Here is a 16,464-nt window from a genome sequence, read left to right on the forward strand (position 1 = left end):
CAGGGTAGTACATACCACGACCTTTGATATACCAGTCATGGTGCACTGGCTGGAATGAGAAATAGTCAAATGGGCCCACCGATGGGGATTGATCCCGGACCGACCGCACATCGAGCGAGCACTTTACCACTGGGCTACGTCTCACCCTCTTCCTCTGACTTTTAAACGATTTCTTAGAAAACTTGCTGAAACCAGAAACCCAGAAATCAGTTTCATAAAAATAAACACAGTCAAGATATTCTCTTTAATAAAAGAATATAGCTTTTGAGTATTTCCCATGGTCCCCAGACCCCTCCATTGATTATTCCCATGGTCCCAGACCCCTCCATTGATTATTCCCATGGTCCCCAGACCCCTCCATTGATTATTCCCATGGTCCCCAGACCCCTCCGTTGATTATTCCCATGGTCCCAGACCCCTCCATTGTTTATTCCCATGGTCCCCAGACCCCTCCATTGATTATTTCCACGGTCCCCAGACCCCTTCACTAATTATTCCCATGGTCCCCAGACCCCTCCATTGATTATTCCCACGGTCCCCAGACCCCTCCATTGATTATTCCCACGGTCCCCAGACCCCTTCACTAATTATTCCCATGGTCCCCAGACCCCTCCATGCAGTTTGGGATCACACCGGGGGTCAGATGGAGGGAACCGGGGAGGTACTGCTGTGTTGTTGTACGACAAGAGCTGATCCAGCAATGTGTGTACAATGTTTGGGTGGAGGTTTGACAGATCTCGGTGTTCATTCGGGTCGTCTGTGATGTTGAACAACCACACATTCTTCTTCTCATCCACTCGGGGGTGGCTCAGTGGGGCATCCTGGGAAACATCGGGGGGCGGAATCCAGCTGCTGTTGCCTAAAATGAAATCATATGAACTTAGTAAAATAAATAAATGAATGAATGAATGAAAAGTTAAAAGTTTGTTTTGTTTAACTAAAGCACATTGATTTATTAATCATCGGCTATTGGATGTCAAACATTTGGTATTTCTGACATACAGTCTTAGAGTTCGTTTTGTTTAAAGGAAACATGCCATGTGGACTATATCTGGCACCCACCATGTAAAATAAATAATAAATTAATTACTTAAAATTACTCCGTAAAAAACAGATACGAGCTATTAACGTAAACTGCCGATCTTTAATGAGCAGGCCGATCACATGGTCCGTGATGTCAGTCACGCGTCGCTTGATCTGGAGCCTTACACTTAAGCATTAGTCGGTACCACTCACAAAAAATCTAAGACTTGCAGAGCTTACAAAAAAAATGAGTGTTCGTTCGCAAAAAGTTTTGCCATATCAACTTGAGCCATTGGTAAATGAAGAAAGACACATATTTACTTACAACAGTGATACTGAATAAGAAACAGATAGCGAGCCGGAGGGTGGAGAAACCGATGGTGCCAGACGAGACCGGTCAACCTACATGTATTTACAGCCTGGAGCCTGAAAGATGTTTCCTCGTGCCAAATCCCATGTTTGTATATAACATATTTAATGACTTAATTCATGTTTCCTTCTTCAGACGGTGAATACAGATTTCGTTATGTACAGTCTGAACATAAAAAAATAAATTTTTTACTTTAAAAAATATATTTCTTACATTTATTTTTTTAACATATATAAATACATCATGCTGAGGTGTATCTTTGTGTACACCTCGGCATTAACATCCGGGTTCTGTTTTTGTCTCTGGGTAACTTTCAGGCTCTGGGCTGTAAATGGGCTGACCCCAAAGTACTATGCGGTGTTGGTGTCCAATCTTTTCTTTTGCAATAAAATACCCACATCTTTGTTCGGATACAATTCTGTAGAAAACCGAAAAAAGATAATCCTGATCCATTAAATTGTTTATTTTTACACCCTAAGGCCGCGCAGTATGGCATTGTTGGGCTCTGAAAAGATTGTAAGCCCTTTACTCCATATATATAAACAGTTAAAAACAATGGAAAAGTACAGCGTGACTAACGTTACTTCTGGGTTTTTCTGAAAGCTCCGATAAATATGCATAAATTGTACTTTGATACTGATTGGTGTAATTTCTATGTTTTAAGACAGTTACACGTATTTTATTGTTATAAACTTATTTGTATATTATTTTTATATCATTTTGCTTTTAAAATGAGCTTTAACATGGTCTCGTGACATGTTTCCTTTAACGACACCACTAGAACACATTGGTTAACTAATCATCAGCTAATTTGTGCTAATTATGATGACGTCATATTACCGATGGAGGCAACTTTAGTACTGTAATTTACTAAATATCAAATGAAAATGTTATTTTACAAGTATTATAGAATAAATAGAATTCGCTACTCATGTTTTTTAATACATATAATATCAACCTCATCTAGTTAATTAGTATTTGTCTCAGCAGACCCTCGACAAATACCAATTAACATAGACTCGGTTGATATTTTCCATATAAAAAACACCCATGACTAATCCACTATACCTGAATACCTGAATATTTTATGCAAATATGTGTACATTAATACTTGTGTGTTAACACCTTTGTACAGGTTTACAAATACCTGGATTTCCAGTGATAATTTTCCAGTCTCCAACTCGTAATGCTGCTCTGATTCTGGTATCGAATGTGTCAGTAAACATCGGCTTGCCCACCTTTGGATAGAGGATATCAATGTTGTGCAGAAGTTCTTTTCGAGGACTCGGCTTTCCTTGACTAAAACACAAGGTGAGCACTATGGTGAGATGATCATTATTCCAGCCTTCAGTAACAGTGTTTTTTTGTCAATACATGTAATTGCTGTTTGTACTGGTCACCAATGGTTCAAGGTATAAATTCTAAAGGCGGCTCAAATTTAATGGCAGCCTGAAAATTAAACATAGTCTCACGGCCAAACTGACTGTGCCTTATTTTGCATGTTACTAACTGGTCATCATGCTCGAGCATGACTCCTGAAAGTTGTTTTATTATGAAAACATGAAACCACTCACATTTCTTTTATTTTGAATGGGTGCTGCTGTGTTATATTAAAACACTTGTTTATTTTTGCCTTGCCTTGCCTTCTGGCCATAATTCCCTTAAAAAATCTCCATTGGTCTAGGTTAAATTACCCTACCCACTAACGTTCCAAATTCTAGGCCTGGCGGTATGTACATTTTCTGTTTTGCATAAACAACATTTGGAGATACCAGGATGATCAGAAGCAAATTTTGCTAAAATGTTTAAGAAGTTGAAAAAACACCCTGTTTCTGATGAGTTCTGATGATCACAGGGCATGGAACAGAATAAAAGTGTTTCCCATACAATTTTAAATCCTGAACCGAGGCCAGTAATATATATTTGTGAACATGTTTTGTGACATGAGACAAACCTGATGGTTTCCCATTGATCAAAGCCATCCAATGGTTTGGTTCCATTCAGATTTCCTCCAGCTAGTCCAACCAGTGTCGGGTACCAGTCGGAGATGTGGATCATCTCACTGTTGACAACACCCTTCTGTCTGAGCATCGGCCCATGAACAAACCCAACTCCATGCACCCCTCCTTCCCAAAGTGAACCCTTCCACCCTCGCAGAGGCCAGTTGTTCCCACCAGAATGAATCTGACCTCCATTGTCTGGAAGGAAACAAAGTGAAAACAAATTCTTAAGGATAGAAGGAAGAAAGGAAGAAATGGTTCATTTAATGTTATTTAACACTCTCAACACATTTTAATTACGGTTATATAGCATCAGTCATATGGTTATGGAACATACAGATAATGAGAGAGGAAACCCACTGCTGCCACACAATGGGCTACTCTTTCTGATTAGCAGCAAGGGATCTGTTATAGGTAGCACTAAACCAATTAATTTCGGACTGGGTCGAAGTTTGAGGTGCACAGAACTTTTGATAGAGAAGTTAACACCACAAGTCCTGTGATTGGTTATAAATGTGAGTGTATTGGTTGCAAAAAAAATTAGTTTCATCTGGGCTAAAAATGTATGCAATTTTATTTGATGTAGTACCACCGTGTCAAGTAGCCTTGTGCTTGGAACATGTATGGGGTACCTGTAAAACAAAGTACACAAATTTTGTGCGAAACTAGGGGTGCTGTAGAAGCATCTGGTTATACCGAAAATGAGCCATGAAAGGTACCATTTTCTGCAGTTAATACTTTAAGGTAGGGGTTGTAGTACTGATATTTATAGGTCATAGTTTGGTTGATATATTGCACATAGTGTTTTTAAACACAAACGTTAACATGGTCGCCTATGGGATTTTAATTGGTATATAGAAATTCACGAGAAAAAATAGGCAGTTACGTCCCCTAACCACCATCCCACAGACAGGATAGTACATACCCTGACCTGTGTTACACAAGTGTCACTGGCTGGAACAAGAAATAGCTCAAACTGCTACAAGCAACATTTCAATCAACATATACACCACAGATATAAATACTACAACCACTTACTCTTAACGTTATACACAGAAAATAAGTATGCTGCTTCCTTCTGTATAAAAATAAAGCACTTTGGATTACCCTATTGTTTCAAGCACAATAGTACCTACTTCCGTGTTTATCAAATCACAGGAAGAAACTTCCTGATAATAAGTGCTGTCCAATACCTCACCAATGGCAATATTTAATGTTTTATTTATAGAGACAGTTAACTCAAACATGAGCCTTGTGTGTTGGAAAGATGCATATCTGGACAACCAACACATACTGACACTTTAAGAAATGAAAAATGCGTAATTTTAGAGTTAATAAAAAAAAGTGATGGCAGCTATTTTTCTTTCATTTTCAAGACGTCCGATACTCTAGCTTGGGGTGAAGTGACGTCAGCTCCAACCAACTCCTGTATGCACAGTGTAAACAAACGCTCTAATTTACGACAAGTCGCTTCTCTTTGATCAACCTCACTTGTAAAACAACATAAAAGACTTGATAGAATAATAAACTATTTAACTAAATATATTTCAATCTGCATCAATAGAATGAAATGGAGTTATAGTATTTTTCTCTCTTGAAAAATCTAAAGAAACAAAGCATATTATTAGGCCTATTGGTAGGGTATGTTGGAGCCAAAACAACCACTCAAGATACCCATGTGATAATTTTCTTTTCTTTGGGACGACGTAATTGGTCAGTTTTGTGATTTTAGATGGGAAAGTCTACTTAATCAAGGGTTTTACAGAATTACTTACAGTAATAAAGCAGGATGGCTGATAATGTCCATTATGATTTGAGGGGTATCCGTGCGGTTATCACACAATACCCTGTGATCTTAATAAAACAGGAACATATTTTTGTGTGTGTCTAGACGACAGCGGAAAGTAATTACCTTGACTGATAACCTTTCAAATATACACCTGCCAATCAGGAACCACAGGTACAGGCCACGGAAAGAAAAGACCAATTAACTAAGAAAACACTCTGATTATCATTTCAGTACGTGGGTTAATGTAGAGACAAAACATAATACAGTTATTTCGACACTTTGACAATGGTGGTTTATTTTGTATTGAAACATAATATATACTTATTGCTGGCTTACTGGGATGGATATTATTACAGAACATTGTGATGCATCCACACAAATAGGTACATTTCTTTCTTCTGTTCTAAACCTAATACCTGACGTAACACGTTAAGTATTACATAACCACCAGGTCGCCAGAGGGCGTAGTCACTGGGATTGTACAAAATTGCTGCACACATTATATATAATAGCCATCACATTTAACCGTTTTATTAATTAAATATAAGATTATACTTGTTGATATTAAGCAATAATGTTCATTATATATTATTGAATATGCATACCAGTCCAAAAGCCTTGTATAAGCAAGTAAGGGAATTAATGTCAGTATTCCAATGAAGTGTAACTTTGCATCTCTTTACAATAACCATAAACTGGGTACATGACGTTTCCTTTTTAAGAATACTGGAAAAATTCCAATGCAAAATTGCTTTTGAATTATTATTATTTTTAACATTACTAATGCACCTGAATGTGTTTGAACAAAATCTTGTGATTAAAAAATTGTACCTTTTACAACATATGGATTTCTAGTGAAATTATTGTAAGATATGCTATATTTATTGTGTACAAACCCAAAACATGGAATACTGACATCATTTAAATTCAAAATTAGCTATATTATTACAATGCTTCGCTATATTAAAATAAAAACTAGTCTACTAACCTTGACCCCTGTAAAATTCCTATAACAAGCAGACAATGCTGTTTACAGGTCGGTATTTTTTTTCTCTTCATAATTCTGGACAAAATATTAATTTTAAGTTTTAAAATATGAAAGAAATAAAAAGTACCTTTTGTCAAATATATCATATCACAGAATTACCTTTGGATATGTTTCATTTATTGTGTACGAAGCCAAAACAAGGGTACAAAACATGACTGTCGTCGATCGTAATTGTGGATTAAAAGCTTGTTGGTGAGTAGTGTTCACGTCTCTAGTTTTGGTATCACGCTCATTAAATTGTAAATATTCGTTACCGTTTTCGTCTGTTTTCAGTTCAAATGTTCGACAAAATAGCATTTTAAACATACATAACAGTTAACTGCTTTAACAGGCAATTCAAACCAAGCACCAACTTTGTTTACATATCACTACGGGCATTCCCTTATGTGCTATAAATAGTAGCGTTGAATACAGTATAGTTCCGGCAGTTAAGTTGAATACAGAAAAGTGTATTTCATTTTTGTATTCAGGACTGTATTTATAGAGTATGATTTAATGGGTATGTAATAAATACATGTCCGGTATGGTATACATACCAGTTGAAAAGATCAGTATCGTGTTGTTCCATTGTCCAGTAACTTTCAGTGCGTCAGTTAGGTTCCTGACTCCTTCATCCATACAAGACACCATCCCTGGAAACAAACTGTCAAACCATTACTTACTTACTTATAATTATCAGTTGTGTGCTCACTTGAGATGCTTGCATTGCAGGATCGAACCACCTCAGTGGATCCATTCAGCTGATTGAGTTTTTTCTTGTTCCAACCAGTGCACCACAACTGGACAAAGGCCGTGGCATTTGTCTTCCTGTCTGTGGGAAAGTGGATTTCTTCTGATGACTAAGAGTCAGAATTAACAAATGTTTGACATTCAATAGTCGATGATTAATTAATCAATATGCTTCAGTAGTATCATTAAACAAACGTTAAAACTTTTTTTTAACTATCCAATTAAGGTTCAAGCACACTGTCCTGGGGGACAAAGTCGAGCAGCCTGGACTGCCTTTCCAGGACAGAAAGTCAAACCATTGCAACTTGCTATGTATTAAAAAACCCACCCTAGTCTTTTTGCATGGTGTGCTGGGTAAGCCATTAGCTCTATATGGTTGGTAGGTACTGGGTTCACATTTCGGTACCAGCTCCCACCTAGAGTGCATTTTAATGGCAAAGTGCAAGAGAAGGTGTAAGGCCACTACACCAGTTTCTTTCTTACTAACCACTAATAACTAATAATTAATCATCTGTCCTGGATAGACAGCCCAGACAGCTATGATATGTGCTTGAACATTTGATACACCAGCATAGTACAGAAATCAAGTTGAAATGAATGTATTAAACAAACAAAATAAAACATTTCTGATCTGTCAATTAATTCAGTTTAAAGGCACATGCTTTGTTAGGGGTGATATACTCACATTGTTTTCACCATCCCAACCAATGCCCCATGACTGGTAAATCTCAGACTTTTTTATATATATATATATACTGTAGACAGCTGTACTTTTAGATGTACTGAACAAACACTCCTTTTGTTTGTGACAAAGGCTGGATTTCTGGCATAAATCAAGACTCATTCTTGAGCTGGGTGGATATGCTTGAACCTTGATTGGACAGGAATACATATAAGTGTATATGAACCCAGACTAATGGTATCCATTTTCCAAATGTGACTGTTTCACTCCACTTACCTGCATAAAGTTTTCTTTTATGGTTTTTGATAAAGGAATACTGCTTCAAATATTGCTTTGGCACCTGGAGTGGTGCATGTACTGACTGGTAGGCTAGATAGAGAAAAAACGGCTGAAAAAACACAACAAAACAAATCTCTCAGCCCATTTATAGAAACACAATGACTAGAATAATAATCATGACATTATTTTCCTTATAAGATTAAAAAAATATATATTATGTTTATTATAGAATAACAACAATTCCACAAAATTACAATTAAAAAAGTCTCGTTTTGAGGAAATTCTGGTTTACAGAAGGTCTGGTTTTGAGAGGTTTTACTGTATTAACTGTTTAATATTTTAAACATACATTCATATCAACATCAACATGCATTGGGCTATTTCTTATTCCAGCCAGGGCACCACGACTTGTATATCAACGGCTGTGGTATGTGCTATCCTGCCTGTGGGATGGTGCATATAAAAGATCCCTTGCTACTAATGGAAAAATGTAGCAGGTTTCCTCTCAAAGACTATATGTTAAATTTACCAAATGTTTGACATCCAATGGCCAATGATTAATAAATCAGTGTGCTCTAGTGGTGTCATTAAACAAAACAACTTTGAACTTTTTTTAAGACAAAACAAAAACAGCAGGTCAAGAGGCTGTTATTCAAGTGTCTTGAAAAATATAAGTATAAATATCTCCATCTTAAAGGAATAATAATATTACTAGCAGCAGCAGCAGTAGATATATGTATACATGTACCTTAGTCTGGTCGTGGTTTTTCACTATACTGATGGCCCTCTCTGTAAACAGTTGTGCTGAATACACACCAGATTCATTGAATACAGGCTTTTCATTATCATGAAAATCCAAGCCACACCAACGTCTTCCAGAATCAAAATCCTCCCACTGCCCGGACAAGTCACTGTGTCTACCGGAACACTTCCTATGTGTGTAATAGTCTTCACTGCCTGTGAGATAACCTGTAAAACAGTGCAATAACCTTCACTGCCTGTGAGATAACCTGTAAAACAGTGCAATAACCTTCACTGCCTGTGAGATAACCTGTAAAACAGTGTAATAGTCTTCACTGCTTGTGAGGTAACCTGTAAAACAGGGTAATAGTCTTCACTGCCTGTGAGGTAACCTGTAAAACAGTATAATAGTCCTCACTGCCTGTGAGGTAACCTGTAAAACAGTATAATAGTACTCACTGCCAGTGAGGTAACCTGTAAAACAGTATAATAGTCCTCACTGCCTGTGAGGTAACCTGTAAAACAGTATAATAGTCCTCACTGCCTGTGAGATAACCTGTAAAACAGTGTAATAGTCCTCACTGCCTGTGAGATAACCTGTGAAATAGTGTAATAACCTCCACTACCTGTGAGATAACCTGTGAAATAGTGTAATAACCTTCACTGCCTGTGAGATAACCTGTGAAATAGTGTAATAACCTCCACTACCTGTGAGATAACCTGTGAAATAGTGTAATAACCTTCACTGCCTGTGAGATAACCTGTGAAATAGTGTAATAACCTTCACTGCCTGTGAGATATCCTGTGAAATAGTGTAATAACCTTCACTGCCTGTGAGATAACCTGAAAACAGTGTAATAATCTTCACTGCCTGTGAGATAACCTGTAAAACAGTGTAATAATATTCACTGCCTGTAGGTAACCTGTAAAACAGTATAATAATCCTCACTGCCTGTGAGGTAACCTGTAAAACAGTGTAATAGTCCTCACTGCCTGTGAGGTAACCTGTAAAACAGTGTAATAGTCCTCACTGCCTGTGAGGTAACCTGTAAAACAGTGTAATAGTCCTCACTGCCTGTGAGGTAACCTGTAAAACAGTATAATAGTCCTCACTGCCTGTGAGGTAACCTGTAAAACAGTGTAATAGTCCTCACTGCCTGTGAGATAACCTGTAAAACAGTATAATAGTCCTCACTGCCTGTGAGATAACCTGTAAAACAGTGTAACAGTCCTCACTGCCTGTGAGATAACCTATGAAATAGTGTAATAACCTTCACTGCCTGTGAGGTAACCTGTAAAACAGTGTAATAGTCCTCACTGCCTGTAAAGTAACCTGTAAACCAGTGTAATAGTCCTCACTGCCTGTGAGGTAACCTGTAAAACAGTGTAATAGTCCTCACTGCCTGTGAGGTAACCTGTAAAACAGTGTAATAGTCCTCACTGCATGTGAGGTAACCTGTAAAACAGTATAATAGTCCTCACTGCCTGTGAGGTAACCTGTAAAACAGTATAATAGTCCTCACTGCCTGTGAGATAACCTGTAAAACAGTGTAATATTCCTCACTGCCTGTGAGATAACCTGTGAAATAGTGTAATAACCTTCACTGCCTGTGAGGTAACCTGTAAAACAGTGTAATAGTCCTCACTGCCTGTAAGGTAACCTGTAAAACAGTGTAATAGTCTTCACTGCTTGTGATATAACCTGTAAAACAGTGTAATAGTCCTCACTGCTTGTGAGATAACCTGTAAAACAGCATAGTAGTCTTCACTGCCTGTGAGATAACCTGTAAAACAGAATAATAATCTTCACTGCCTGTGCGATAATCTGTAAAACAGAATAATAATCTTCACTGCCTGTGAGATAACCTGTAAAACAGTGTAATAATCTTCACTGCCTGTGAGATAACCTGTAAAACAGAATAATAATCTTCACTGCCTGTGAGATAACCTGTAAAACAGAATAATAATCTTCACTGCCTGTGAGATAACCTGTAAAACAGTGTAATAATCTTCACTGCCTGTGAGATAACCTGTGAAATAGTGTAATAACCTTCACTGCCTGTGAGATAAACTGTGAAATAGTGTAATAATCTTCACTGCCTGTGAGATAACCTGTAAAACAGAATAATAATCTTCACTGCCTGTGAGGTAACCTGTAAAACAGTGTAATAATCTTCACTGCCTGTGAGATAACCTGTAAAACAGTGTAATAATCTTCACTGCCTGTGAGATAACCTGTAAAACAGTATAATAATCTTCACTGCCTGTGAGATAACCTATAAAACAGTATAATAATCTTCACTGCCTGTGAGGTAACCTGTAAAACAGTGTAATAATCTTCACTGCCTGTGAGATAACCTGTAAAACAGAATAATAATCTTCACTGCCTGTGAGATAACCTATAAAACAGTATAATAATCTTCACTGCCTGTGAGGTAACCTGTAAAACAGTGTAATAATCTTCACTGCCTGTGAGATAACCTATAAAACAGTATAATAATCTTCACTGCCTGTGAGATAACCTGTAAAACAGTGTAATAATCTTCACTGCCTGTGAGATAACCTGTAAAACAGTGTAATAATCTTCACTGCCTGTGAGATAACCTGTAAAACAGTATAATAATCTTCACTGCCTGTGAGATAACCTATAAAACAGTATAATAATCTTCACTGCCTGTGAGGTAACCTGTAAAACAGTGTAATAATCTTCACTGCCTGTGAGATAACCTATAAAACAGTATAATAATCTTCACTGCCTGTGAGATAACCTGTAAAACAAAATAATAATCTTCACTGCCTTTGCAATCTACATGTGGCCAAACAATATAATTATCTTCATTGCATGTGACAACTGGCAAAACAGTATAATAATCTTCAATGCATGTAAAATAACGTGTAAAACAGTATAGTAATATTCACTGCCTGTGAAATAATGTGTAAAATGGTATAATAATCCTCTCTGCCTGTGAAATAACATGTAAAACAGTATAGTAATATTCACTGCCTGTGAAATAATGTGTAAAATGGTATAATAATCCTCTCTGCCTGTGAAATAACATGTAAAACAGTATAGTAATATTCACTGCCTGTGAAATAATGTGTAAAATGGTATAATAATCCTCTCTGCCTGTGAAATAACATGTAAAACAGTATAGTAATATTCACTGCCTGTGAAATAACGTGTAAAATGGTATAATAATCCTCTCTGCCTGTGAAATAACATGTAAAACAGTATAGTAATATTCACTGCCTGTGAAATAATGTGTAAAATGGTATAATAATCCTCACTGCCTGTGAAATAACGTGTAAAACAGTGTACTAATCCTCACTGCCTGTGAAATAACATGTAAAACAGTATAGTAATATTCACTGCCTGTGAAATAACGTGTAAAACAGTGTACTAATCCTCACTGCCTGTGAAATAACGTGTAAAACAGTGTACTAATCCTCACTGCCTGTGAAATAACGTGTAAAACAGTGTACTAATCCTCACTGCCTGTGAAATAACGTGTAAAACAGTGTACTAATCCTCACTGCCTGTGAAATAACGTGTAAAACAGTGTACTAATCCTCACTGCCTGTGAAATAACGTGTAAAACAGTGTACTAATCCTCACTGCCTGTGAAATAACGTGTAAAACAGTGTACTAATCCTCACTGCCTGTGAAATAACGTGTAAAACAGTGTACTAATCCTCACTGCCTGTGAAATAACGTGTAAAACAGTGTACTAATCCTCACTGCCTGTGAAATAACGTGTAAAACAGTGTACTAATCCTCACTGCCTGTGAAATAACGTGTAAAACAGTGTACTAATCCTCACTGCCTGTGAAATAACGTGTAAAACAGTGTACTAATCCTCACTGCCTGTGAAATAACGTGTAAAACAGTGTACTAATCCTCACTGCCTGTGAAATAACCTGCAAAGCAGTGCAATAATCTTCACTGCCTGTGAAATAAGCTAATAGTAGAACTTACCATAATAGGAGTCAAAGCCACGTCTTGTAGGAAGGTATTCTTCTTTGTAGAAACCGAGGTGCCATTTGCCAACAGCATGTGTGGAATACCCCGCCTGTTTGAGCTTGTCGGCTAGTGTTGGACTGTCTCGCGGCAAAGCGTTGGGTTGAGGTGGCCAGATAATGCCATGTTGGAGTCCTGTATGAATCTATAAACAAAAATAATACTAACCCATCATCATACCAAAAGGCATGGCTCAAAATTCATTCAATGATGGAGGATTAATTCTATCATATACTTACCTTTGTTTCACACACAATAGACAATGTGTATTTTTGTGCATTCATTCATTTAATAATTGATGGGGTAGGCTGCAAATGCCACCCAAACATTGGCATAAACAGTATTTTATATGGGGCACCACCCATTTTGGGGGGGGGGGGGAGGGGGCAAATCCCAGATTTTGTTATAGAGCCGGCTAAAATTCTAAAAAGTGCAAGTTACAAGGAAAGTGTGACGAGCTATCAAAGAAAGTGAAATCTGTAGGGGTTTCGGAGGCATGCTCCCTGCAACATTTTGAAATAAACTTAAAGTTTGTTTCGTTTAACGACACCACTAGAGCACATTGATTTAATAATCATCGGCTGTTGGATGTCAAATATTTGGCAATTCTGATATATAGTCTTCTAGAGGAAACCCGCTACAGACAGGGTAGCAAATACCAGTCATGGTGCACTGGCTGGAATGAGAAATAGCCCAGTTGGCCCACCTATGGGGATTGATCCCAAACTGACTGTGCATCAAGCAAACACTTTAACACTGGGCTACGTCCCACCCCTTTTTGAAATAAAGATGTATGCTCAGACATGCATTTTCATGGCAATTTAGTGTTGTCTATCAATTGTGGATGATGAATTGTAAAAGCAAAAGTCATTAATAAAGGCACTTCAAATGGGTGGGGGTCATGGGACTCCTTTGACCTCCCCTCTGGTTCAGCCAGTGGTGGGGCACATACATTGTCTATGAGTGGTCTATGTTTGGGGAGACCAGCAAATATATAACAGTGGCGGATCCAGAAAATCCATTTAAGAGAAGGGCTCCAATGACATGTGGCCGAAACTCACAAATGTTCCAGAAGGGATAATTCCTCCGATTCTCCAATGTAAAAAAAGAAAGAAAAAAGTAACAGTTGCAAAATTTAGGTGGACTCTAGCTCCCTTAGATCCGCCACCTTTTACAAAAAAGATTGGAGTGGGGGAAGGGCATAGCACCCATGCCCCTGGTTATGCCAGTGCACTCAAAATGCACAGTATGTTCTCTAATAATCGGGTGCACAAAAATGTTTGACAATACATATACTGACAGCCATAGAAAACACAGAACTCAGTTATATGGCTCATTTTTTGTTTTTGTGGAGATGTGGTCTGAAATATAGGGTACAATGAATGCAAGGGGAAGGAAGATCACGTCAAACTGTACTTTGTGCACATGTTGAAGCATGTTATTGTTTGGGAGCAGAATTCTTGAAAATCTCCAAAACGCATGTGTATGTCATGCCACTGGAACCTGACAGTACCAGTTCTATGGTTATAAAGCTGGGAAATTGAGTGATCAGATTCACGTTGTGATCGACATTAGGTTAATGCAACGTTCACGATGCTGCGACTTTCTGGCAATGAGAGGGAACGAGCCATAGGATGTCTTAGAGCTGGCTTGTCGGCGAGGGAAGTGGCCCGTAGATTCAATTGCCACAACTCTATGGTTGTGAGATTGCAACCCCGCCTACAACAAACTGGAACGACATGTGATTAACCCTGTCCTGGTCCACAACACATCACTACCCACCATCAAGATCGGCAAATTTACCTGTCTCACCTGCACAACAGATTTCAACCTGCAGCCTGAATGATCCCATCAGCCAACAGACTGTACGACACTGACTACGGGAGCAGGGCCTGCAACCAAGAAGACCCTACGCTGGACCCATCCTGACACAGTGGCATCGATGACAGCGACATTGACAATAGCGAATTCAGTGGGCTCGAACGCATCATTGATGGACACAACACCATTGGGGACAGATCCTCTTTACAGATGAATCCAGATTTCATCTCAGCTATGCCAGTGGGCGGATGCGGGTGTAGCGGAGACGTTGTGAAAGATAAGCCAACTGTTGTGTCCATGAGGTGAATTGCTGAGGTGGTAGTGTGATGATATGGGGAGGAATCAGCATACAAGGTAGGGCAGACATTCACATCTTCCGAGGACGTTGCAACGCCCAAACCTACAGAGACGAGGTCCTCCAAAACCATGTCATGCCCCACATGGCAGCTAACCCTCATCTACAGACATTACAACATGATAACACCAGGCCTCGCATGGCTAGACTCACCATGGCCTATCTGAACCAGCAACACATCAATGTCCTTCCATGGCCATCTCTGTCACCAGACCTTGCTCCTATAGGCCTAAAACATGTTTGGGTAGCAATGGGATAATTACTCTGGCTGCAAGACCCTGCTTACACTCTCTTCAGCAATTGGAGGCAAATTTGGTTCGCATTTGACGTTGCTGTGCTGCCATATTGGATGCCCATGGTGGCCACACCCGTTATTGACATTTTGTACCACATTACCAGAAATTCTGTTTGGTACCCCATGCACAATAAGTGCTGGTCATCTCTTTACAGAATAGTTTCTTTTTCGTAATACAGTGCCAGAATAGAATTTGCTTGCTACTTTCACTGATTTAATGACACTTAAGTTGGTGCTGTGTTTTCTATGGTTGTCAGTATATCATTATATGTGTATCAGATAGGCCTATATATCGAGATATTTCTTGATTTTCGGAAACGATAATTTAATGTAAATTTTATACTTTTATTCACATTTGTTTTCAGTTTTTGGCCCAAGACTTCTGAATGTTCCAGCATTCAATTCATCCAGGCTTAGGTTTAGGGTCTGGGTTAGTGATAGTAGGCCTATGCTGGAACGTTCGGAAGTCTTTCCTAAACTAATTCTAACAAATATTTCTTTAAAATCGTTATGGAGAAAATAAGGAACTCATGCCTTAGATTTTTTCTACCTGATATCGTCCTGACATGAGCTGACTTCTCGATGGTGTACATATTGGCTGGATATAATAGTTTTCCAGTTTGACACCTCCCTCGGCAAGTCTATCCAAGTTAGGGGTCTTTATTTCACTTCCGTGATAGCCAATGTCGTGAAATCCATAGTCGTCTGCTAAAACGAACACAATGTTCGGTCTTTTATCTGTATGTACCGAATGACAGTTGCTAAATAACGCAGTGACCACAATGAAAATAAATACACACATATTTATCACTCTTTATTTACAAAACTACTTGATCTTAAGTCACATGATTACTCTTTATGGATATCACATGACACAGCGTGTTTAGTTTATCTGCTGATAACACTTCGGCGGGTTGTTTCTAAGATAAAAATAATCGCTATGTCACACATATATCTCTATGTCACACATATATCTCTATGTCACACATATATCTCTATGTCACACATATATCTCTATGTCACACATATATCGCTATGTCACACATATATCTCTATGTCACACATATATCTCTATGTCACACATATATCTCTATGTCACACATATATCTCTATGTCACACATATATCTCTATGTCACACATATACGCGAACTCTCATGCTGGGGATCTAACTGCTATCCGTTGATTCAATCAAAGGAAAAAGGTAACTTTCGTTTTCCACGTTGACTGGTTTCATACGTTAGTTACGCTAGCACCAATGCGCGGACTCCGCGACTAACCACAGGACAAGGAACAGTATACTAGAAAATTAATGT

General features: G+C 38.3%; 1 protein-coding gene across 1 annotated transcript; it reads right to left on the reverse strand.

Moving 5' to 3' along the window:
• Positions 1–225: 225 nt before the first annotated feature.
• On the reverse strand, positions 226–16,356 carry LOC121383318 (arylsulfatase B-like). Its single transcript, XM_041513269.1, has 8 exons — positions 15,701–16,356; positions 12,638–12,824; positions 8,669–8,889; positions 7,918–8,029; positions 6,767–6,862; positions 3,348–3,591; positions 2,541–2,692; positions 226–859 (listed from the first exon to the last, which is right to left on the reverse strand). The coding sequence occupies exons 1-8, from the start codon at positions 15,950–15,952 to the stop codon at positions 588–590; spliced, it is 1,536 nt and encodes a 511-aa protein (XP_041369203.1). The 5' UTR covers positions 15,953–16,356; the 3' UTR covers positions 226–587.
• Between the last annotated feature and the right edge of the window lie 108 nt (positions 16,357–16,464).

This window comes from Gigantopelta aegis, chromosome 10 (assembly GCF_016097555.1).
Source record: "Gigantopelta aegis isolate Gae_Host chromosome 10, Gae_host_genome, whole genome shotgun sequence".
Taxonomy (NCBI): Eukaryota; Metazoa; Mollusca; class Gastropoda; order Neomphalida; family Peltospiridae; genus Gigantopelta; species Gigantopelta aegis.